General features: G+C 35.3%; 1 protein-coding gene across 1 annotated transcript in view; it reads left to right on the plus strand.

The window, feature by feature from the left end:
- LRP1B (LDL receptor related protein 1B) overlaps positions 1 to 27,291 on the plus strand; it is a 2,131,860-nt gene that overhangs the window by 1,118,863 nt on the left and 985,706 nt on the right. Inside the window, exons 8-10 of the mRNA XM_066281034.1 lie at positions 18,394 to 18,616; positions 22,798 to 22,969; positions 24,517 to 24,660. Of these exons, the coding sequence (XP_066137131.1) occupies positions 18,394 to 18,616; positions 22,798 to 22,969; positions 24,517 to 24,660 (539 nt within the window). The remainder of the gene's footprint in view (positions 1 to 18,393; positions 18,617 to 22,797; positions 22,970 to 24,516; positions 24,661 to 27,291) is intronic.

The raw sequence follows: 27,291 nt of genomic DNA on the forward strand, positions 1-27,291 counted from the left end.
GAGAACAATCTATAATATTTACCTTAAATTTTATTTTACTCTATAGGACTTGAAAGGGTTAAAAATTATTTGTTCAAATAAGAAGAGACCTTTCAGTACTTCCTACTGGATTATATAAATATTTCTCTTTGCACATACCTAATAAAATTCTAACAGTCCACCCAAAGCCAAATTCCTCTTTATGTAGACTAAGCATATGATAAGAAAATGCTTCACACTTGCAGTCTTCCTTAATTCCCCTGGCAAATGGAGGCATCTCCTCCCATTTAGAGCCATGCTCATCCTGAGTGCTAATTGTTAGTTTACATGGATGATTTTCTACTACTCTCTGAGCTCCCTGGTGGCAGAAACTATGTCTTTTCAACTGTCTAGGTCTCATTCACTGTACACTGCCATTCTTAGTATATACTATAAATATCTCTGGTGATTGAATGACCATCAGTCATGTGAATATACCTCGTATGGATAAAAATAGTCTAATTATTACATAAAATATCAAAATTTAGCATTATATGTATGGGATACATCCATTTTAGGAATTCTAACTGTAACGGAGAGATTTTTCTTCTGTGTAGAAAGACTTTGTAGAATGGACAATTGGTTCACTCCTTGGTGTCTAGTTAGACTGAATGACGAATGGGTAGAAAGGGAGCGTCAGAATGACAAATCAGAAATAGTGAACATCGTCCAGTTCTCTGTATATCCTGCTTAGCAGCATAATGTGTGATACCAAATAAGTGTTAAATGATTTTTTTAATGAATAGACTTCATTCTACTTTATTTATAAGAACTGAAAGTCTGGAGGAAATCATCTGGTTATTTAGACTCTGTTTTAAATTCTAGTTCTCTGAAATTCATGTTGAAGACTGCATTTCTGTCACCCAATGCCTACATTTAACATCAGTAGTACATAAGTGGGTGCCTAAATTATGCAAACACTAATTTCTCTAGACCGTTTTAATAGTGACCAATGTGTCTCTTCTCATTTACACATCTGTTATGTATCATTGGCAGCAACAGACTGTTCCAGACAATGAGCAATCTTTTAATGATTGATCCTTTGGATACCACACTGCTGTTATTAAAGGAGCTTACATTGACTGGCTGCTGAGGGTGTCTCTGCACAAAGAGATTAATCAAATGAAAGGGGATGGCTTATTATTGGGTCCTTTCTATGCTACTCGGCGTAATGTCCAAATTTTCTTTTCTTGTAAGGGTAACACTCAGTTTGGATTAAGGCCACCCTAAAAACAATTCTTTCTACTTAACTATGTCTTTTAAGACCCTATTTCCAAATACAGTCACCTTCTGAGGTACTGGGCATTAGAATTTACACATATATATTTTAGAGGGCATATTTCAGCCCATAACAGGGTATACAGGGAATGTACCATTTCATAGGAGATACATACAAAAGTGAAGCAATGTGTCTGTGATTTATTTCAAATTGAGCAGAAAAAGTACTGCGTCTCTTTCTCTCTGCCCTTCTTTCTACTATTTCTCTTTTTCCCTATTCTCTACCTTATTTTTGAATCTAGATTTTAGTAATAATTAATACTTTATTGAATGTTTAGACTATTTTATAATGCCAGGTACTCTACTAAGGACTTCTCATTTATTTATTTGTTTAATAATCAAATCATCCATCTAAAATTTTTTTCTCATCTTGCAAATGAGGTAACGAAGTGAGTCACAGCAAGGTTAGGTAATTTGTTCATAGCTAAAAAATATTAGGAATAGAATTTTAACTAAGGTAATCTTTAACCTAAGCCCATAATCTTAATTACCATGTAATACTACACTTCTTAGGGTAAAGTAGGAATTTTGTATTAGTCAATACTGTATTATTCAATGGGCAAAGTTGTATTTTTTTATTTTGTTTTATTTTTCTTACCACAATTTTAATAATAAATATGTTAACATTTTTATACCTTTCCTCTGTTTTAGTCAGGTTTATTTAATTCCTAGCTCACAGATCCCACAAATGGTGGTAACCCAAGATATTATGAAATGATTAGATACACAAATTCACAAGGACATACAAAACAAAACAAAGCAAACTAGAAAACAGTTGAACTCGGTTGTAGAACTATTGAGATGAAAGCTGAAATGTTTTTTGTTATAACAGTCTTATCAGGATCTGCTTCCCCTTTTCTACCACTAGTCACTAACAATTATAGACACCCTGCTTCAAAGTCTAAAGAGAAATAATTTGATTAATTCTGATACCTGTCCCAAGTTGGAGACTTGTGATCAAGAGTGGTGGTTAGGGAGAATTAGTATGGGACTTACTAAATAAAATATGGGCATTTTGTCCCACTCCCTCTAGCAAGAGTGTGGGAAGAGGGTCACAATGGACAGTCACTGATAGAACATATTAAAACACAATGATTTGACAGGGTTTTTGCAGAACTGTTTCAACCTTTGTCTTGACTATTAGAAATACAATCATTTTATTCTATTTCTATGAGGAAGGCTCACTTGCCTAACCCAATATTACCCTTACTCTATCCCTATTGACACATCTGATCATGGATTATGTTAAAGACTTCACTGAGGTTTGCTTTAGCTTTGGAAGCAAGGCAACTAAAACTAAACACAGAATACCATTTAAAATTCTCCATGAAAAGAGTTATGTGAGTAAGATAATATTTTTCGTTTTGTTTCTAATTCTCCTCTTGATTATGCCTAGCCTGTTTTGGCCTTTGCAGCACATTGGGTTGATGGCCTCAGAAAATGATCTATTCTGTGCAGTCTCAACAAGTCATTTGGAATAAAGACAGTAAAATGAGATCACCTGTGTGAACCAATTGCATAAGTCATGAGAGCCAAGCCCAGCTTCCTATCCAGATAATTTTGAATACTTTCCCCAGAGTACATTACCTCAAGCTTGCTCATTTGAACCTCATGTGCCATTTTCTGCCAAGCTATGCATAACCTTTTGAGATTTTCTACAGTTTATTTGCATTGACTTGGCATTTCACTACTCTTTTAGTAAAAGCTTAGTATGATTTGCTATTTTAGAGCTGTTAGTATGTTTATTTTTTTCCAAATTTTTTGTTCCAAATGTAACATAAGAATTGTCCTGGAATGTATCTACATAGATCTAATTTTTTACATTTATCGTTTTTCTTTTGTCAATACTAAACCAGATCTTTATTCAGACAAAAATGCTAAATAGTTCTAAATGCAGGATTTCACAAAAAAATCTATGAAAATCTTACTTATATTTTATTTAACGATGTCTTTATATTTAAAAAATACTTTTTTTCCTAAAGAGATTTCTATGTATTTAATTCATTGCTAGCTTCTAGTAAAGCTATGAGAGATTATGAAGACTTTGATGGCAAGATGATGGCTCTTCTACTTTTTCACCTTCAATGTGCTTGCTTGTTGCTGGGACTCAGAAAACATTTCTTCAGTGAAGCTATGCTCTGCTCTTAGCAGCACCTCTCTTTTTCTGCTGGGCTCAATTTTTTAAATTATCATAAAGTTTATTAGTTTATTTAGTTTGAAAGTGTGGCTTACCAGGTATATCTACTCCCTAAGTCAGAATCCTTTTAGCAAGCACTTATTCTTCTAGCAACATGATTTAACTTAATCTCATGTATATAAAATGGCTTCTATTTCCTATCATCACCCCCCTAAAAAAACAAAACAAAAATATACGCAGCAAAAAGGAACCAGAGCATCACATGAAATAAAAAGTGTGGAAAAGATGAAGAGTGAAATAAGTTCATGTTAAATATCTTCTACATACTAAACTCTATATCTCAGTTCAGTAAAATACATTCTTTTCTTTAGTTATTATTATTATTATTATTATTTTTAATTAAGTGAGTAATAGGTAGGCAGAGAGACTGACTCCCACATGCACCCTGACTGGGATCCACCTGGCAAGAAAGACCCTTATTGAGCAATGTTCTACCCATTTGGGGCCATTGCTCCATTGCTCAGCAACCACCCTGTTTTAGCACTTGAGGCAAAACTTGAGGCCATCCTCAGCTCCTGGGGCCACTTTGCTCTAATGAGCCATAGCTGTGGAAGGGGGGAGATAGGCAGAGAGAAAAGGTGATGGGAGGGGTCTAGAAGCAGAAGGGCGCTTCTCCTGTGTGTCCTGACCGCAAATTAAACCTGGAACTTCCACATGTGGCCAATGTTCTACTGTTGAGCCACCGGCTAGGGCTGTAAAATGCATTTATACTTGGTCATTATTTTTCTAACTGTGCTACTGAAGAAGCTGAACTTAGAAGTTAAGTAACTTCTTCAGAATCAAATATACTTGAAATCAGAATTAAAATTAAAACTCAGGTAAATCTGTGTTTTGTATGTATTATCTTATATCAAGCCTTTCAATAATGCAAGCCTGGCTTATACAGTGTTTGGTAAAATGGATGCTTAATAAGTATTTGTTAAATTAAAGAATAAATGAATAATTATCTCTAAAGTTCATACTACTTTTGCCTATGTTATCAGTTTTGATCATAAAGTGGTTCTGAATTGCAATATCAAAGCTAATCAGATCCAACATATCCTTAATTTTAAGACAGGACATTTGTTATTAAACCAAAATAATACTAAAGAGCTAGAGGCAGGTCACAAGACTGTAATATCAACAATGAATAAAACATCTGGAGAAAACAGAGCAGCCATTAAGAAACAAAATCAAGGCCCTGGCTGGTAAGCTCAGTCAGAGTGTGTCCCAAAATGACAAGGTTGTGAGTTCGATTCCTGGTCAGGGCACACATAGGAAGCAACTAATGAATGCACAACTGAATGAAAGACAAATGAATACTTCACTTTCTCCTCCCTTCTCTCTCCCTTCTCTCTTTGTCTCTCTAAAGATCGATCAATAAATAAAAAAATTAAGTTCTGACTGGATAGCTCAATTATGAAAATCTTACTTGGAGCATCATCACTGCAGAGGTTCCCAGTTTGATCTTGGGTCAGGGCATGTACAGGAACAGATTGATGTTCATGTCTCCCTGCCTCTCTCTTAAACAAGAAAGAAAGAAAGAGAGAAAGAAAAAGAGAAAGAAAGAAAAAGAGAGAAAGAAAGAAAAAGAGAGAGAGAGAAAGAAAGAAAGAAAGAAAGAAAGAAAGAAAGAAAGAAAGAAAGAAAGAAAGAAAGAAAGAAGAAAGAAAGAAGAAAGAAGGAAAGAAAGAAAGAAAAAAGAAAAGCAGGAAGATTTTTAACTACCCAAAGCTAGAAATATCAGATAGCAGAGTCTGAAATTTCAGAGCAAGCACTAAAGCACTGCTCTGCAGAGAAAGGTACGAAATGCAAATGTCTGAAAGGGAGAGAGATACTGGAACTCCCAAATTTCTGTTCTCATTTCATCTATTTTTGACTTCTTGATCAATTTCGGTGTGCCCACTCCATTTGATTTTCAAGAGTTTTATATCCTAAATGTGAGCTGACCACGTTTCCAAAAGGGTGAGCTTTGATTAGCATATTGGGTATATTAATATAATCTATGTCTGTCATGCTTTTACTTTTGCACTGGATAAATATTAGATATTTTAAGTTGAAAATTTGGACATAATGATAATTGAGCAGGTATTTAAAAATTGGAAGTGATTTATATCTAACCAACTGTATGATTAATCCATAAAAATCACAACCATTGCTTTCAAATTGCTTAGAATTTCATGCTGAATTCTAAACAGTGTAAGTAGAATATCTTAAATAAGTCATGTCATCTTTCACAAAAGGTTTTGCAGATACTTCATAAAATTATCTGATATTGGTGCTGTAACTTTAATCAGTTAATTTTAATGATTATACTCAAATGAGCATGGTTTCTCACTGAAATAAAGAAATCTATCTTTAAAAAGCTGCTCATAACTGGTGATTAAAAGAGAGGAGGAAGGAAGGAAATAGGGAAGAACAAAGTCAGATTACAGGTTTTTAGAGCATAATTAGATGTACAGTCTTTTATTTTATTGCTTTTAATTTTTTGTGTTTACATAGATTCAAGTGTCCCTTTGAATATATCTCTCCCCTACCCGTGTTCTCCTTGACATCCTCCTTCCTCGCTCCCTCCGACGCCTTCCCCCTTCCCTCCAGGATTTGCTGTCCTGCTCTCTATAACAATGTGTTATGTATATATAATTTCACCAATCTCTTTCCCTTCTCTGATCCCATCCTCTCATCCGCTTTCTCTCTGTCTGCTTTCCCTCTGGTTCCTTTGATCCTGCCTCTGTCTCTATTCTGTTCCTCAGTTCACATTGTTCATTGGATTCCTCAAAAAAATGAGATCACATGATATTTTTCTTTCTCTGCCTGGCTTATTTCACTTAACATAATAGTTTCTAGGTCCATCTATGTTGTTGCAAAAGGTAAGATTTCCCTCTTTTTCATGGCCCCATGGTATACATGTACCACAACTTTTTAATCCACTCGTCCACTAACGGACACTTTTGGTGTTTCCAGATCTTTGCTATTGTAAACAATGCTGCAATAAACATGGGGGTGCATTTCTTCTTTTGAATCAGTGATATACTGTATTCTTAGGATATATTCTTAAAAGTGGGATGACTAGGTCAAAAGTCAGTTTCATTTTTAATTTTTGAATTAAACAACAAATGAATGCTTTCCTGTGAGATAAATGAATGTTTTCCACAGCAGCTGCACCAGTCTGCATTCCCACCAGCAGTGCAGGAGGATTCTGTTTTCTCCACATCCTCACCAGCACTCATTCTGTGTTGTTTTGTTGATGAGCGCCATTTTGACTGGTGTGAGGTGATATCTCAATGTGGTTTTAATTTGCATTTCTCTAATGATTAGTGATGTTAAACATTTTTTCATGTGCCTATTGGCCATTTGTATGTCTTCTTTGGAGAAGTGTCTATTCATTTTTTTTTGCCCATTTTTGATTGCATTTTTTACCTTCCTGGTGTTGAATTTTACAAGTTCTTTATAAATTTTGGTTATTAACCCTTTATCAGACATATTGGTGAATATGTTTTCCCATTATGTGGTTTGTCTTCTTATTTTGTTCATATTGTCTTTAGCTGTGCAAAAGCTTTTTAGTTCGATATAGTCCTATCTGTTCATCCTGTCCTTTATTTCACTTGCCCGTGGAGATAAATTAGCAAATCTATTGCTGCGAGAGATGTCGGAGAGCTTACTGCCTATGTTTTCTTCCAAGATGATTATGGCTTCACGACTTACATTTAAGTATTTTATCCATTTTGAGTTTATTTTTGTGAGTGATGTAAATTGGTGGTCTAGTTTCATTTTTTTTCAGGTAGCTGTCCAATTTTCCCAACACCATTTGTTGAAGAGGCTGTCTTTACTCCATTGTATGCTCTTACCTCCTTTGTCAAATATCAGTTGACCATAAAGGTGTGGGTTTATTTCTAGATTGTCTGTTCTGTTCCATTGATATATGTGCCTGTTCTTATGCCAGTACCAAGTTGTTTTTTGTAAAATGGACTTGCAGTGTAACTTGATATCAGGAAGTGTGATACTACCCACTTTATTCTTTTTTTTCAAGATTGCTGAAGCTATCTGTGTTCTTTTTTGGTTCCATATAAATTTTTGGAATATTTGTCCTATATCTTTGAAGTATGTCATTGATATTTTAATAGGAATTGCATTGAATTTATAATTTGCTTTGGGTAATATAGACATTTTAATGATGTTTATTCTTCCTCTCCATGAACACAGTATATGCTTCGACTTGTTTGTATCTTTCTTGATTTCTTTTATCAATGTTTTATAATTTTCTGAGTATAAGTCTTTAATCTCCTTGGTTAAATTTACTCATAGGTACTTTCTTTGTTGTTGTTGCAGTAGTGAAGGGGATTGTTTTCTTAATTTCTCTTTCAGACAGTTTATTGTTGGTGTATAAAAATGCCTCTGATTTCTGAATATTAATTTTATATCCTGCCATCTTGCTGAATTCATTTATTAGGTCCAGTAGTTTTTTGACTGAGACTTTAGGGTTTTCTATGTATAGTATATCATAAGCAAATAATGAAATTTTTACTTCTTTATATATTTGGTGCCTTTTATTGCTTTATAGGACTTTTGACTTATTTTTTTCTAATTAGATCTGCCTTTCACAGCTAGGAACGTAAACATCAAACAGAGAAAATTTTTTATAGTGTGATTTATCTATGTAACCATATTATTTTATCATCATTGCACTATTATTGCACATTCTGTTCCAACAGCAAGCTGAGATGTGCATACAAGTATAAACAATACATAATAATATAAAAGAAAACTATGCTGTAGTTAAGGTTTCTCTTTTCTGCCCACTGTTTTTCCCCTCTCCACTTAGTAAGAATTTAGAAGAGATATTGATAGTTCAGCTAACTAGTAATTAGCATAGCAGTAAACCAGATTTGTTCAGCAGTCTACAACTTCATGGGTACTTACCTTAGTTGCTTCTGAGACTGCCATTATTTTTATTTCAGCTCAGAATAATAGTAATAATAATAATAATAATAAAGTCTTTAAAATTAATAGAACTTGCTTAAGTGCATAAATTAGGTTATATATCTCTGCATATCTCAATAAGCAACTTTTTGACATCTAATATATTACTGCAAATATTCTACTCTTCCACATGAGTCAATTGTTTTGAGCGTGAATTTTTGAGTATGACGCCTGCAAGCTGACCCCTGAAATAGTTCTAAGATAGCATTGCCCTTGGTTATAAAAAACAATATGCCATACTGTAAAATCTATTTTTTGTACTAAATAGAATGACAGCTTGAGATCTCAGAAGACAGGTAGACTTCCTGAGAAAAACCTGAAGGCACAATATATTCAGGAAATGTATTTTATGAAAGTTATAATAGAATATTGCTCTCCACTCACCCTTATCCCCACTTAATTAACTATCAAATTCTGTTGATTCATACTCCAAAATATTTTTTGAATCTCTGTTCTCTACACATGTACAAATGCATAACTACCAAACTGGGTTCTCTATCAAACTAGGAGATTATACTACTGCATAATTTTAAAACATAGAAATTTGTGGTTGAAGTATACTGGAAATAAAAGACCATAGACAGTGAGGAGGTCAGAAAACAAGGGAAATCGTTGTGGATGCATTATCCTGTGGATATTAGAATTACTGACTTTCCTGGTTTGGAATGGTTAGCAAGAGAAAAAGTTAGATGCTGAATCTTAAATAAAAATGAGAACTAAGTGTCAAAATGTTGGTAGATGATTCTTTGAGGATTGGTGCTGTTAGTGATACAGCCTGTTGCTGAGACCCTCAAAAAGTAGAAGATGTTAAAAGGTAAGAGGAGAATAATATTCTGAAATTCGTATCGGGGAGGCCACTGATTTACATCTACCCCTGTGGTCCTAGTCAGGAGTCCACATTTTCAGTGACCACTGAGAAAGGATGACCTCAGAATTTGCCAAGTATCAGTAAAGGCAAAATGTTGGAAGAAATATTCAAAGTATAGTCTTAGGATATTGGAGAGGTTGTGATCATGGAGTAGGATTTTCAGAGGGCCATTCAGAAAAGTTTGGGTAAAGAGGGAGTTGGTGTATGAGTGGACAGAATGTTAGGTTGCACTGCACTTTGAGCAGAAACCTATATAAAAAAGGCGAGAATGTTCAAAGATTTTGTCTTAAATAAAGATGTGATTGTAAGATTTCAATTACAGCTTGAATAAGGGCTGCCAGGTAATTGAAATGATAGGCCAAGTGTGTCTTTACCTTTCAGGTGGTTAGATTTGGCTTTTGCAGTTAAGAGTGGCCATTGGTGGTAGGAACGAGCTAGTGAATGGAAATCAAGTGGTTCTTTCCTTGGAGAATACAGGAAGTGGTGATGGATCATAAGCACGGAAGGTGAACCAGCCTTTTTCTTGCTAAAAGTAACAATGCCTCCACCCTTAGACAACAGTGATTCAGGAAAAGATGATTTTATATTTATTTCCACTGTGTGTTTAATTCATGTTAAACATTGGTGAAATATCTGTCTGATAAAGATAAAAAGTAAAAGTTATAATAATGTGCAAATCTTTCTATTTCTCTTTGATTTTATCACTCCTCTTTTACAATGGAAGGTTTATTACTTTTTTTAAGTTAACTTTAGGCCAATCAGAATATGGAAAATTAAAAACATAGAAAAAGAAAAGCCTAAGAGACTAACTTGGATAAAATAAAATGAGATCTTGACCAGATGGTTCAGTGGATAGAGCTTCATCCTGGTGAGCTGAGGTTTGAGGTTTGATCCCTTCTCAGGTCAGGACACATAGGAGAAGCAACCAGTGAATGCACAACTAAGAGAAACAACAAGTTGATGGCTTTCTCTCTCTGTCTTTCTCTTTCTCTCAAATCAATTAAAAAAAATTTAAGAATGAGTTAGAGTCAGAGTTCGGGTTAGGTGGAGATTGAAAGAAACTGTATTTGAGGTTGTGAGAGAGCTTACCCACCTTGGATTAAGGAAGGAATTTTGAAATCTGTGGCTTGAATAATACATTGAATTTAGAAGGAATAAAGAGAGGTGATTTTTTTTAAAAATTGATGTTCATTATTAATGCCCTTTTTCTTTGTGTTTTCGTGGGAGACTGTAAAAACATTTCAGATGGTTTCTATTTATAATGTGACCCAATGCCAAGATGGTTACATGTTAAAATTTTTAAAGGATTGCTTTATTTAGAGTTAACATTTCTATATAAAATATTTCTAAAGTATATTGCTCACAAAAATTAAGGGATATTTTATTGCTTCATATTTATTTTTGAAATATCCCCTAATTTTTATGAGCAGTATAGTATAATTTTTGATTTTTTAAAATCCTCACAACAAGAATTTTCTGAATCTTAAAATGGAACATTATGCAATGTAATGGTTCACTCAGGACCCTTTAGCTATCTGGTATTGCAAAACTACTGAAGCTACTCACACATAAAGAGATATCCCAAGAGGATATGGAAGATCTCATGTGTTCATATAGCTAAGGACGGGAAGTAAAGATAGATTCGCTGGGGCCTGGGTAATTCCTCACTCAAGGACTCCGTGTTACTTTTCTTTCCATTTTCCTGTCTTCTGGTTCCTGAGCCAAGCCCTGCACTGTGTTCCCGCAATCCTTCTCTCTCAGCAGCACTCCCACCTGCCTGCTCATCTTCACCATGATAGCACAACTGCCCACTGCATGAGTTCCACACTTCTTGAGTATGATTTTTTAGAGAAAGTATACTAATGATTCACTTCAGTCTATGATTTGGTTTCATTTGTATCACATATTCCCCTTGATATACTTATCTCTAAACAGGAAGGAGAGAAATGATATTCACACATAAGGCTGCCCCTCTCAGGGACAATAACTAGTGGGACAGGTCTCGGTAACTATGGGTGTTGACTGAGTCAGCCACATTGGCTGACATATCTAATACATGTAAAATCATTAGTGGGAATGATTCCAGAATATAAAGTATCTGGCTGAGATTTGGAGTCTGTATGTGAAGTTTACTTTCTGTGTGTTTAAGTACGAACTGAAAACCTAAGTTCAAGAAAGGTTTTTCTAATAATGAAAACGAAAACCCAAATAAGTAAAAATTGGTAATTAACTTTCTTGAATATTCTTGACTAGACAGAGAAAATAATTTGGTTGCTTATTATTCACATCCCTTAAGTAGCAGGGGCTAATAGAATTTGAATTTAAACCTCTTACTCCAGAGATTCATTACTCTTTCAGATTTGCATTTGCATTTTAGAGTTGCAATGTTAAATATTTAATATTTTTACTTTATTTTAATATACTTAATGTATATAATTTGAGAAGTTGCTTTCTTGTTTAATTCTTGAATATACAATGGAAGAAAAAAATTGGTTTTATTACTGTTAATGTTATTTGGATAACACATTTATTTTATAATTAAGACTAAAAAGTGAACTTCTAACATAATCCTTGCTCAGGAAAAAACATCATTTTCCTGAAATGTAAAAATACACAGTTATCTATGTCATCATATGATTAATAAATACAGAGGATTTGCTAAGCCTTAATCAAAACAGTAATTAAAAAAATCTGGCAATTCCTGACAGGGTGGTGGCACAGTAGATAGAGTGTTGGCCTGGGATGCAGAGGACAAAGGTTCGAAACCCTGAAGTCAACAGCTTGAGTGCACCTCGCTAGCCTGAGCACAGGGTGGTTGGCTTGAGAGTAAGACTATAGATATGACCCTGTGGTCATTATCTTGAGCTCAGAGGTGGCTGGATTAAAGCCCAAGGTCACTGGCTTACCCCAAGGTCACTGGCATCAGCAAGGGTCACTGGCTAAGCTGGAGCCCCCTTATCAAGGCACATATGAGAAAACAATCAATGAACAACTAAGGTGCTGCAGCAAAAAATGGATGCTTCTCTCTTCTTTCCTGCCTGCCTTCTCTCTCTCACTCAAAAAAAACAACAAACACAAAATCTGATAATATATGACCCCCTAGTTTGTTTGTTTTTTGTTTGTTTGTTTGTTTAGTATTTTTCTGACATGAGAAGCGGGAATGCAGACAGACAGACTCCTGCATGCACCCAACTGGGATCCACCCAGCATGTCCACTAGGGGGTGATGCTCTGCCCATCTGGGGCATTGCCCACTGCAACCAGAGACATTCTAGCACCTGAGGTGGAGGCCATGGAGCCATCCTCAGTGCCGGGCCAACTTTGCTCCAATGGAGCCTTGGCTGTGGGAGGAGAAGAGAGAGATGGAGAAAAAGGAGAGGGGGAAAGGGTGGAGAAGCAGATATGTGCCTCTCCTATGACCCTGGCTTGGAATAGAACCCAAGACTTCCACATGCTGGGGCGATGCTCTACAACTAAGCCAACTGGCCAAGGCCTATGACCCCTTAATATTATGTCTCACTCTTCTCTCATCTACTTCCTTACGAAAAGCTTGTTATGTAACCAAATTTTATACAGTAAAAGTGAATGGTAGGTGATTTCATTGTGAGAACTCTCAAAATTTCTAAATTCTATCATTAAATTATAACCAAAACATTAGGGCTACAAATGGGGACACAAAACCAGGGTTAACTATGAAGTTAAAGGATGTGGACTGGTGTGATCAAGCAGTGGCACAGTGGATAAAGCATCAGAATGGGACCCAGAGGACCCAGGTTTGAAACCCTGAGGTCGCAGACCTGAACATGGGCTCAACAGCTTGAATGTGGGCTTACTAGTTTAAGCGTGGGATCATACACATGACCCCGTGGTCTCTGGGTTGAGCCCAAAGGTCACTGGCTTGAGCCCAAGTTTGCTGGCTTAGGTCACTTGCTCTGCGGTAGCTCTTTTGTCAAGGCACATATGAGAAAGCAATCAATGAACAACTAAGGAACCAAAATGAAGAGCTATTGCTTCTCATCTCTCTCCCTTCTTGTCTGTCTGTCCCTATCTGTCCCTCTCTCTATCTCTCTGCCACACACACACACACACACACACACACAAAAGGATGTGGACTGGACTCTGATGTGTTAAAATTTTCCTTTGTCCTTTTTGAACAATGTATAGAAGTACAAAAAGTACATCATTTACAACAAATATCTCTAGCAGAAGTAAATTTTATTTTTACCAGGTGCAAAAAGATACACATTTTAAGATGTCAGTATGTGTAACAGTTGGTTTGCTTTAAAGGGTTGGGATGATTGGAGGCATAACTCTGTAAGCACAGTTCTCTATCACTGTCTGTGAATGCTCCCTTTGCAACATTGATTGATGTCAGGCAACTTTGCCTACAATACTCAAAGTTTCTTACTATCTTCAACTTTATAAATCTGACATATCTATAGTAAAAGAGAGCTACTTATGTAATCAACAAAAGTGTCAGATAAAAACCAATTTCTCAAATCTGATGAAATAAAGAAGCCAAAATGATAAAAATTCTATTTACTACAGATGCTGAATTATAAGTTTAATGAACTGAATGCAGAATTTTAAGTTTTAAAGAAATGTTTCTCATCTTTATGACCTTAAAGTTAAACATACCTTAAAGTAGAAACAATAGTTAGAAAATAGTTTAACTTTATTTTTTTATTAATGGAAAACCAATAGAATGACATTCAAAATATAAGTGAATAACAACAAGAGAATAGCAAACTTAATTTAATTTTTCCCTGATGTTGTAGAATAAAAGATAATTGATACCACAGAAAATAACAGGGAGAAAAGTAATGTCAGTATTCAATCCCGAGGGAAAGTGGCATAAAGTGGATTCGGGAATGGTCTGCCATCCACAGGCCGAGTGCTACACGGGGTCCCTGCTCTTCTGGCATCAGCACAATGCACTTGTTTCCTGGGGAGAGGAGATGCCGAACAGTTGACTGAGAACACCGGCAGTTAACAGAGTTAAATGTTCCAAAAACGCTGAATAAATGAGATTCCAAACTACCATCTGTGTTTTATTTTATGGAATTTCTGATGTAGAACATAGATTTACTCATGGTTTTTAAGCCCAGAAGCAGTAACAATAAAATATAATACCATTGTATTCGAGTTAAAAAGATATAACATAATCTGATTATAAAAAAATATCAGGAAAATTCAAAATAGGAATATTCTTCAAAACAGCTCATATTTACCCGTTAGAAATGGTAACATCATGAAAAACAGGACAGCTTTCTGTGTAAGATTAAAGGAGGGTAGAGAGAAAAGACAATTAAATGCAATACGTGATGCCAGATTGGATTCTAAATCAGGAAAAAATGCAGGAAATCTTACTACATAGAACATTATTAGTCAACAGGTTAAATTTGCATAAAAACTATGTATTATATCAGTATTAAAATTATTGATTTGATAGGTATACTGTGGTTATACAAGAGAATGTTCTTATACTTAGGAAATACAGCCTGAAGTATGCAGGTGTAAAAGGTCATGTGTCTGTAATTTACTGTCAAGAGGTTCAGACAATACTAGAAGTAGCCAGAGGGACAAAAGGTAAACAACTGGTGAATCCAGGGGAAGGGTATAGGCATTCATTCTGTTCTTACAACTTTTCTCTAAGTTTGAAATTACTAAAAACAGTAAGTTAAACACAAAAGGTATGACAATAAACATTTGTATTGTGGCTCTGACAATGGCTTGCTTACTTACCATGTGGATTTTGAGCCTTTTTCATTAGTGAGATAAAAATAATCTGCCCCTTCTATTTCACAGGTAATTATAAAGATAAATGAGATAATAGGATTTACAGAAGCCTATTTGCTTTTTGTAAATTTGGAAAAATAATTAATACGAAAGAAAAGAGTAATTTTCAACCACGAAACTACACTTTCATCACAAATGAAATACAGAGTTTAGGTGATATAAAACTTTAGCTTTGTTTATTTATTATAATACAGCCATTCGTTATAATATCACAATTAGAAAATGCCTTTGTAATGAAGCATTTCTCTGTAACAGTAGTAGGACATTTTAAAATAAAATTAAACAGTTCTAAAGCAAGCAAAGACATAGCTACAAATCATGTAACTATAGGTATTTACTGCTTGCAGTGTTTAGTTGTTCTCTGAGAGAACTCTTCCATTTCTTGCATTTTAATTTAAGTGAACACAACTCATCATAGTCAATATTTTGAAGTCTGGCAAGGTTTAATTTGGTGTAAAGCTTCAACTTTAATGTAAAAATCTTTTACATCTCCACAGGGCACTAGTTAATCTGCTGTCTGCTGGGGGATTCTTTATTGTTTCTTGCAGTTCAGTGCCACTTCAAATATCCAACGTCCTCTTGTTCTTTTGATTTTACATTTTCATTAAAACAGTAGAAGTTTGGCTTACAAGGCGGTGGCACAGTGAATAGAGTGTTGAACTGGGATACAAAGGACCCAATTTCAAAACACTGAGGTCGCCAGCTTGAGTGCGGCTCATCTGGTTTAAGTAAAGCTCACCAGCTTGAGCCCAAGGTTGCTGGCTTGAGCCCAAGGTCACTGGCTTGAGCAAGGGGTCATTCACTCTGCTGTAGCCCCCTAGTCAAGGCACATATGAGAAAGCAATCAGTAAACAACTAAAGTGCCACAATGAAGAACTGATGCTTCTCATGTCTCTCCTTTCAGTCTGTTTGTCCCTATCTGTCCGTCTCTCTGTCTCTCTCTGTCTCTGTTACAAAAAAAAAACCCAAAATAGTAAATGTTTGAATAATTGTATATTTATGCTTTTTTTCCATACATTGGTTGAAACTTATTCAATCAGTTTTATTATGACCTTGAATAAATAGAAGAATCACTTGTGTTGTCATTCTTGCAATAGTAGGTTAGCATCACAGAAAATATTGGGAAAAAAATTACATTTTCCTGAACTCCTCATTATCATCAGATCAACATTTTTTACATAATTAAAATTCTCAATAGAATTACCACAATTTCTAGTATTTTAACAAATACCAAACTTAATGCATTTTCTTAATCTATATTTTTTCTTTTCTATTTATTTATTTATTTATTTATTTATTTATCTATTGTGCAGTGATTTACCCAGCCAGCCACTGCAATCCTTTATTCTGGAACTTTCCACTCTGAGACTTCTATGAGACTTTGTGTTATTTCTTTGATCATAACCTTTGATCTTTACTTATTTTCTCTTTTTCTTTTAAAAGTATGCCTCAGTGGTTCTTGTCTTGGCATTCTTCTCTTTTCTACTTTGAGGTCATGTCTAATTAAGTCATCTCGAGATGACTTCAGGGTAGTCGCTATTGCACCACAGTCACCTTTTCTCTTCAACACCATGTGAATAGTTGCACTCACCTGCTTCATATCACTATCTCTGTACATTTATATGTATCACAGTATATATACATAGTGTGCCAAAGCTTCCAACTCTCTATGTCCAAAGCCAGGCTACCTGCACTGTCCATTTTTCATTTGTGTGAAATGAACAAGTCAAAAGAGCAAACTTTAAGAGGAAAGGTATTTTGGTATTGGGTAAGAAGAGAGTTTCATGTGACATGAGAGAAGGCAGTATTCTTCATTAAGAGAGAGAGAAATTGGGAACGCCTTCGCAACTTGACTTGAGGTAGCTATGAGCAATTTAATTTACAAGTGGAGAAAGAAGAGATGCCAGATGGAAGCAGAAAGAGAGAGATGGGCAGCACAGAAGCAAAGATTTGAGTATTTAACATGACAGTAAAACATAACACCATATGTCCCTTTATTTACTCCTCAGTAGAATAGAAAGCTCTTCACCTGAATGGAATGCCACTTGAAAAATAACCGTTAACTTATTGTGATAAATTGATCTTTCAAGAACATTAGGCAAAATATATACTCATATTAAAGTCTAGCTCCCGATATCACAGACCTATATGCATCAATGTTTAAAAATTAGTCAAAGCCTCCCATGGCAGAAAGAGCTAAATTAAAGTTAAATAATACTTTTCAGCTTAAAAGATATCTCCTACTGTTAGATAATGCAAGCATATTGAGAAAAGTAACCAAAAACTAATTGACCAAGTTGGTAAAATCAAATATTCTGTACTCTAGGTAATCTTAATGTTGCTTAGGCACTGTAAATCAGATTATCTTTGAGATTATATTTAGTCAAAGCAAATGGTCTTCTATTTACAAATGTAATTTAGTCTCATGAGTAGGTAATCTTGTTAAAATATTGTCAGGTTAATTGAAATTTATTTGTGCTTACTAAACACAGTGAATACTAATCAAATATTAGACACTGAAGTGCTTAAGGTACTTAAACCTTTGACAGACACTGTTAGTGCTTCCTGGAAGGTTTTTGTTTTTTTTTTTCTGAGGTCAGCATTGCTTCTCAGCCTTTTCTTCTGCATATGTAAGGAGAAAACAAGAAGAAATGGCTTTATTTTTTTCCATGAATTTTTGTGTTTGGGGACTATTTGCAAAAATTTGGGATTGCTTCTGCTGGGATATTTATGTTTTATTACCATTGCTACAAACAACATATTTGCTTTTTCATCTGTTTAATTCCATCGCAGGTTTGTGATTCACTACCACTCAGAGCATCAGTGAGCTGCACATAATAGCTTTTATAGGAGACGGACATTACCAGCCAATTTGAAAAGCAGGTTGAAGATAAAGCCTGATGGCTCACGTGCCCTGGCCTGGTGACTAGGCTCACTTCTGAAGTTTATGCCAAGTGGGCTGTATGCATCTTCTGTGCTGTATGTGTGTGGCTCTATGAGGCTTAAAGAAACATTTCTCCTAATACAAAAATAAACCTACTATAATCATTCGTTTTGGGGAAATTTTACAGTTGTTGGTTAACCTGCTCCCTTATGCCCTGCAATATTCATTAACAGATTTCTCTGTTTATGAGTGATATTATATGGAAATGGTTATGGGAAGCTAACAGATGTAACCACTGAAATAAATTAGAAGATTTCTGCTTTTTACAGATGGTTCTATTAAATATGCTTTTATCCCTCCTCGACTTTAACACTTAGTTTTCTTTCAACAGAAAACTTTTCTTTACTGACTATGGGAATGTGGCCAAAGTGGAGAGATGTGACATGGATGGGGTAAACAGAACAAGAATAATTGATTCAAAGACGGAGCAGCCCACGGCGCTGGCACTAGACCTCGTCAACAAATTGGTTTACTGGGTAGATCTTTACTTGGACTATGTGGAAGTCGTGGACTATCAAGGGAAAAACAGGCACACTATTATTCAAGGCAGACAAGTAAGAATAATTTTCTTAGAAAATGCAACTAAGGTAATAAAATGTATAGTATTACAATAAGAAGACCCAAAATCTCAATGTTGACCATCTTATGAAGTGAAGCTTCAGTGTATCACAAAAATTGTGATATATTTTCTATATGAAAGAATGTTCTTTTCACAGTGCATTCTGTATATTGGAGATGCTGCTTATTTCTTCCTTCCATATATTAAAAACAAAGCACAAACACACACAAACAACAGTCCTGGCTAAGTAGCCCAGGTGGTTAGAGCGTCATCCTGATACACAGGATGCAGGCTCGGTCACCAGTCAGGGCACATATAAGAGCCAACCAATGAGTGCACAAATAAGTGGACCAATAAACTGATCTCTCTATCTCTCTCCTTTCCTCTCTCTCTAAAATAAATTAATAAAAGTAAATATATAAATAAAACAAGAGCACCAAACAAACAAACAAAATGCTCTACTAATAAGAAACAAATATATTAGAATAGGACAAGTCTTATAACCTATTTAGGAAAAACTAATTTAAGTATTTAATTTATAAGGAACTTATTTAATTTATTTATCCCACATAGCATTGGAGATATTTTGCTAACAAAAGCAAATACATGCTTATAGAAGTATTAGGTTGGATCAGATTTTGCCTTCTGATGTTATTCAAATAGTACCTAAAATAAGACTTCAGTGCAACTTTTGAAAAAAAAATTAAAATTAAATTTTTACTAAATTCAAAATTTGCACAGAATTAAAAGACTATAGACATGATCAATTATTTTCCAATCTGAATAATATTTTTCTTGCTTAATAAAAGATTTTTTTCCAATAACACTCAGTAGATAAATCAAAAGAAATTGCTAAGTGGAAACGAGGCTTATTTAAGAGTGTGCTTTTTCAACTTCAGTTTTACCTCACTGACTGCTAATTTCATGTGAAATTCTATTCTATGGAAATGAAATATTGAATCATTTGCTTTATTTTGCAATGCAAAGCAAGAATATTCTTTAATTATCCCTTAAAGTTACTTTTCCTTTCTTTTTTTTTAACTTTTTTTTTAACTCTTTTTTTTCCCTGAAGTTGGAAACGGGGAGGCAGTCAGACAGACTCCCGCATGCGCCCAACCGAGATCCACCTGGCATGCCCACCAGGGGACGATGCTCTGCCCATCTTGGGGCGTCGTTCTGTTGCAACCAGAGCCATTCTGGCGCCTGAGGCAGAGGCCACAGAGCCATCCTCAGTACCCGGGCCATCTTTGCTCCAATGGAGCCTCGGCTGTGGGAGGGGAAGAGAGAGACAGAGAGGAAGGAGAGGGGGAGGGGTGGAGAAGCAGATGGGTGCTTCTCCTGTGTGCCCTGGCAGGGAATCAAACCCAGGACTCCTGCATGCCAGGCCGACGCTCTACCACTAAGCCAACTGGCCAGGGCTAAGTTATTTTTTCTTTCAGCTTTTGACAATGAAATGTCTTCCTTTCTTGGAAAATAAACAAATGCACTAATTGGGATGATTAACAAAGAAAGAAAATGTCTAACATTAAAAGTAAGGCCAGATATTTTTCACCTGCATCAGTCCAGACATCCTTGATTTCTTTAGCAGGCCTTAGAATCTAATCTCTAAAATGATTATGATGGGCCATCTCTTTTACCCATAATAGTTAAAATTTTAATCAAGGATAAAGAATTTAAATGATTTTCCTCATAGCTAAACAGTTTTTTAACATCTAAAGTTTTTAAGTTTTCATTTATTTTTTCATTATATTGCCTGCATTTTGTTGGTCTGCCACTAAGTAATCCAACAGATAAATAGGTCTGGTCTATACACCACTCCAAACTCCTCCCACCTTTATCAAGGTAGTTAGCGGAGCAGGCAGCAGTGAGCTCACTTCAGGAGGAACAGACCCTTCTAAAGGCAGGCCAGGAGGCAATGAGTAAATTTGATCTTTACAGTATGAACATGTTTTCTACCTTGACCAACTGCTGCTTCTGTACTCATACCCTCTCTCCTGGGATGTGGTTGTCAGTAACATACAGTGTAATGTGGGTATATCACAAACATACCCTCCTAGACAGATGGCCCTAAATTTTGAGAAAAAATGCATGAAATTATTGGTAATGAAAGAGTTCAGCTTGTTTGTTATTATATTGGAAAAAGAAAAGATTTCCCTAGTCAAAATTGAGTCATAGATATATTCAATTAATATGATGTCAACTATGTTGAAAATGATACCAGTAAATACATGTGTGCTCACACACACATACGCACACAAGTTACTGGGAAATAAAACATAAAAAAAGATTATTTGGGCTTTAACATCAAATGATTCTCCCTATTCATTCCACTCTTTCATTTCTAGCATAAACATGAAGAAATGAGATGTCATACAAAAACAATGTGCAAAAAAAGCCAGCCTTCTAATTATGTGTCCTATGAGATTATTATAAAGAGTAATGATGAATCATATATGCTTGAGAGATAAAAAATCAAATATTTTGTTTTAAGTACAGAACTAACAAGATTTTCTGATGAAAACAGAAAATTCTGTAATTTTATTCTATAGAATTTTTTTTTTTGTATTTTTCTGAAGCTGGAAACGGGGAGGCAGTCAGACAGACTCCCGCATGTGCCCAGCCAGGATCCACCCGGCATGCCCACCAGGGGGCGATGCTCTGCCCATCCGGGGCGTCGCTCTGTCGCGACCAGAGCCACTCCAGCACCTGGGGCAGAGGCCAAGGAGCCATCCCCAGCGCCCCGGCCATCTTTTGCTCTAATGGAGCCTAGGCTGCAGGAGGGGAAGAGAGAGACAGAGAGGAAGGAGAGGGGGAGGGGTGGAGAAGCAGATGGGCGCTTCTCCTGTGTGCCCTGTCGGGGAATCGAACCCTGGACTCCCGCACGCCAGGCCGACGCTCTACTACTGAGCCAACTGGCCAGGGCCTATAGAAATTTTTATAGTCAAACTGCAAGCTTTCTCAAATTCTGTTAACTACAAATCTATACTAAAATTGTTCTAAAAGTACAATACAATGCTAAAATATAGTGACAAATGTTTTTTTTTATCAAAATTTCTACAGCAAATTGAAATCTCTACCATACTGTGGACCAGAATCATTTTCAATTAAGTATAGCACAAGGACTACTTAAAGGCAATGTGTCTAGCATGTGCCTTTAATGTGAAAAATCAGTATACTCATTCCTTCTCTGCTTTACTAGAAACTTTCCATGATTTCAAGAGGGAGGTAGAGGGATAAAGCAATAAAAGCACACACACACACACACACACACACAAAACTCATAGGCACAGACAACAGTGTGCTGATTGCAGGGAGTTGGCGATACAGGAGGTGGAAATGGGGATGCAAGGTGATGGACAAAGACTTGACTTGGGGGGATGAACAGACAATATAGTGTGCCAAAATGTGTTGTAGAATTGAGCATCTGAAACCTGTAAAATTACGTTTACCAATGTCACCCCAATAAAATTCAAGTTAAAAATTGTCTATTCTTCCTCCCAATTCCCATGACCTCTGCCAAGGAGATATGCACTATTAGAGTGTCATATATAGCAATAAACATTGGTACTCACAAGCAAACAGTTCCATTTCTATTATGAATAAGCTTTAGAAAAAATGCAATTTCTGAGTAAAATGCTGACATTTTATTTACAATTATTCCAAATTTTATTATTTATTATTTTTCATGCTAGGCAAGTATTAATCTAAATTTAATGTGGGATTTTAAAAAAATGGGACTTTTAACTTATAAAACAAATTTTCATGTAGAACCAGTTCTTTCAAAAGCAGAAGTATACTTCTGCAGATTCTGCATATCTATAACTATATGAATAAGCAGCTCATAAAAATATCTTGAATTTTGTATAACAGTGCCATAAGCATATTAATGTTTGGTTTTTGCTGGCTTTTGAAAAGTAGCTACTGAATATGTTTTCTTAAAACATGAATACAACTTCTTCCATGCATTTGCTACTGCTTTATCTACTACTGCATGATGTTTTATTCTCAGAGTAAACTTTTTAAATTGGTAAAATGTTGAATTCTTTGAAGTAAACAACAGTACACTGTGACTCCTCTACTATGGAATTGTCCATGGTAGTAAATGTCAATCACTTTTTTTTTCAAGTTGAAAGCAGCATAATTAAAAATTATAGTTATTTTTGCCCCTCTTTCTAGGTCAGACAACTTTATGGTATAACTGTGTTTGAAGACTATTTATATGCAACCATTTCTGATAACTTCAATATCATAAGGATAAACCGTTTTAATGCCACTGATATGCATTCATTTATTAAAATGGAAAATGCTCGAGGAATCCAAATCTATCACAAAAGAACTCAACCAATAGGTGAGATGCCAGACTTCTTCATAGCCTTCATAATGGTGAATCAAGTGGGGATATGGTCCTTGTGTCTTTGTATGGTGTGCAAGTGGGTGAGTCATAAATTCCATGTCTGATTAACAAAAAGTATACTTGTCTACTTGACAAATTGGAATAGGGCTCCCTTCACAAGTCTGAATGGCAGATTGTTCAGTTGCTGGCAAATTATTTCTACAACCATATAATTGAAATGATAGCTAGGATTGAGGCAGAGGAAGGAACTTTCAATCATCATGCAGGTAGACTAGAAACCCAGATGCTAAGATGCTAAGAAGTTTTTTGGGTATTGTTTTTGTAGACATTTCAAATTAGTTGACTTTCATGCAATATCAGTTCAGTTTTATTGCAATTGTTGGGGCCTTTTGATGTAACATCTTAATTGTTTTTAACACATTGTTATTAAAAATAATTTCTAATGACAAGACTACAATGTTTCTAGGTATTCCTTAAAAACACAAAGTAGTGATTTTGTGTAGCATATTAGTGATGTTCATTTATGAATACAATTTAGGTTCAATGATATATAGAATAAAATACAAAAGCTGCTATCAAAATATTCATCTTTTTGGGCTTCAAATTAACACTAATTTAGACTTATCTAAACATTAACATATGTTTAGAGAAAGATAAGAAAGATAAGGAGTGTCAGGTGTGGGGGCAGTTTACATTGTGTTATTGAATAGTCAGAGGAAGCCCCAATAAGAAGATAAAATTGAATGAAAACTTGAAATAATTGAAGGAGAAAGACAGGTAGAGATGAGGAAGTGCAAAGACCATGTGGAAGAGCCTGTTTTGATTGTTCAAACAGCAGCAAACAGTCTCATATGTTTGGAGCAGGGTAAACTAAAGGAAGAGAAGCAGGAAATGAAATTGGAGAAATGAAGAAGAAACATAATTAGGGCCTTGTAGACCCTCTTTGTGACAGTTTCAGTCACACACACACATTACAATTAATTTTATAATAGGGTACTCAAAATGACATCAGATTCAAAATTGAAAAAAAAAAGTCTTAGCATTTTTCAGTAAAGATAATCACTGAATCACCTTTAGTCTAGGTTAGATACCCATAAAATGAACTATTATAAAAACATTATTTTCTGCTTAACTACCAAAACTAAGATATTTTTACAGTAGTACCTTTTATGTTTGAAAGAAATGTATGTTTTAAAAGTGTACAAGCATGCACTAAAAATATTGCTTTTATTTTGTTTACATGTAAGTGCTTCAAATTAATAGAAAAGCATAGTATCTTTCAAAACTGTTTTTAAATGTAGTCATAGGAGGATTTTTGCAAATCTCTGCCTCTCTTCTATGGGGTTTAAACTCTTTCTAACTGATTCTGGTACTAAATAGTTTGATATTTAGTTGTTTTCTTGTTTGGTTGGTTGGGTTTTGTTTTTTGTTTTTTTGATAGGATTCTTCTTCCAGTACTGTAAAAAAAGTTCCACATACTGAAGTACATAATTAGCTTGTCTTTGGAGAATTTCAAGTGTGATTTTTTTTATTTGTTGTAGTCAGAAGCCATGCATGTGAAGTGGATCCATATGGAATGCCAGGGGGATGTTCACACATCTGTCTGCTCAGCAGCAGTTACAAAACACGGACCTGTCGCTGCAGGACTGGCTTCAACTTGGGAAGTGATGGCAGGTCATGCAAAAGTATGTTGTCAAAATCAAACATTTCGCCAGCAGGTACTGCTTTGGAATAAGGTTTTTAGTATTAATTAGCATCATCAACATCAGCAGTAACGAGAGATTTCAGCAGGTGAAGTCTGCCTGCAATATGTAGTCGTCACTGTTCTCAAAATCAGTATTTGTGGCTGTTTGTGTGCTGTGTGTGACAAGGAATGAGAAAACTGGGCTATAGAGTGACTAAATTCATGGATCTTCAGTAAATATACTTTATAAAAGTTTTTTAGGAAGAACTTTCATTTGTTTATTTATTTATATTTTTCTAAAGTTGAAAACTGGGAGGCAGTCGGACAGAATCCCGCATGCACCCGACTGGGATCCACCTGGCATGCCCACCAGGGGGCGATGCTCTGCCCATCTGGGGCATTGCTCTGTTGCAACCAGAGCCATTCTAGCACCTGAGGCAGAGGCCATAGAGCCATCCTCAGCACCCTGGCCAACTTTGCTCCAATGGAGCCTTGGCTGCGGGAGGGGAAGAGAGAGACAGAGAGGAAGGAGAGGGAGGGGGAGGGGTGGAGAAGCAGATGGGCGCTTCTCCTCTGTGCCCTGGCCGGGAATCGAACCCGGGACTCCTGCACGCCAGGCTGACACTCTACCACTGAGCCAATCGGCCAGGGCCTCTTTTATTCCTTTATTAAAGAATATTTTTGTTCTAATGAGCTCATATCATTGGCTGACCAGATTTTCTCTTATCCAAAGCAAGATGCTTCTCCTAGTAATAAGTGTGTTGTTTAGTCCCACACAAATTTACATGAAGTTATTCTTCACCTTATCCAGTATCATTAGGGAGTGGAATTCATTTTATTATTTAATGTTCCAGGTAAATGGAGCTTTGCTAATTAATGATTTTAACAATTTTATTTAAAACTTCAAATAGATATATTTTTGTTTTATTCTTAAATATTCTAGAGTAATTTAATTGTTATTTACTGAAATAGCCAACACATTTTTTATAAATAACTTTTGTAAGTCTAAATTTTTACACAAAAATTAGTTAAGGTTTTTACTTGGGAGATCTTGGCAATCCCATATAGTAGAATGGCCCTTTTAAAAATGGTGTCCATTGGGGATGGTTGCTCTATAAATGTGCCCAAATACTATAATTTTTAAAGCTGTTATGGCTGCTTTTTACAATGGCCATTTTGTCTTTATTTTGTCCCAGCGGTGGTTTCTCATTTCTGCCAGTTCTCCTCCTTTGGTCACTGTCCTGCTATCTCTTTTCTGGTCATGTGCTTACTGAGGACTATGAAATGAGACCACTAAAGTTGTTATAATTTTTAGCCTAAACAGTTAGAATTAATGATATAAATACTTTACAAGAACCAAGAGGTTCAACTGCAATAAATTATATGCATTTTAGTATTTTGTTTTTATTTTTAACTTCATATTAAATGCTAGGAACATATAGATAGCAGATCTCATGTTCCTGAAATCCTCTGGATAAGTGAGGATACTGGGTCAAAATTCTTAAGATAGAAATTTTGTAGGCATGTTTGTTTGTGTATGTAGGTAATGTTTGCATAGCCAGACTTTAAACTGTCCTGGGTACCACTTGGGAAGTGATGGCATGTCATGGAAAAATATCAACATATACATTTATATATGCATACACATATATGTACAAATATTTACACATGTCAGAACACAGCATAAGATCTGAGTTGCATAAGCTTTAGTCAGCCCTTATGTAGTGTCAATCAGGGTACATTTATGAAAACAGAAACAATTTTAGGTGTTTTAAACAGAAAAGGGCAAATGCAAAAGGGTGCTCACAAAATTATTGATTGAAAAGCTTGAAGCAGCAGCTTCTAGAATGTGTCTTCAGAACATCCCTCAAAACTCTCATCAAACTAACCTGGCTTAAAGCTGGGACATCTGCCAAAATCAGAAGGTAAGAAATCAGGAAGCCACTGATGGCAATGTTAACTTCAAAAAACATAGCTTGTATCTGAGATCCAGGGATTAGGAAGCTTGCACCTTGCACCACAACTAGTAGCTCCAAAAACATGCAGCAACTGAGAGTACCCTACAAGCAAATAAAATGTAACAATACAAACCAAACAAGACACCCTGTCCTTGCCTCTGCTATACACAAAGGAATAATAATATCAATGTAGAGAAACTCCTTTTCTCCATTCTGTGCACACCAGCAGAAGCAGAAAAAATGGCCTTATTTCCATATTCCAAACTCGAGTTATTATGTCTGATTTTAGGTACTTAACTCAAAACCAGAACCATGTGTATATATTAATCTCTAAAATACATAATTTTTAGTTTTAAGTTATATATAAGTCAAGAAAACACATTAATAAAAACTTTAAAATAGGTATTGAATAACAAAAAAAGTGATTAAAGAAAAAAATAGGGAACTTATTTAAAATAGATATACACACATACACACATACATTAAACAAATGAAATACTAGGTTTTCCAATTACCAGTTAAAATAGATATTAAAGATAAATGCAAAAATAAATGTTAACAAGAGTGGGTACAGTTAAACTAGTGCCTATGTATTGGTAATAGAATTGGATATTGTTAAAACTTTTGTAAAGTTATATATATAACAATTATAAAGCCAGAAATACATACAAAAG

Source organism: Saccopteryx bilineata, chromosome 5 (assembly GCF_036850765.1).
Source record: "Saccopteryx bilineata isolate mSacBil1 chromosome 5, mSacBil1_pri_phased_curated, whole genome shotgun sequence".
Taxonomy (NCBI): Eukaryota; Metazoa; Chordata; class Mammalia; order Chiroptera; family Emballonuridae; genus Saccopteryx; species Saccopteryx bilineata.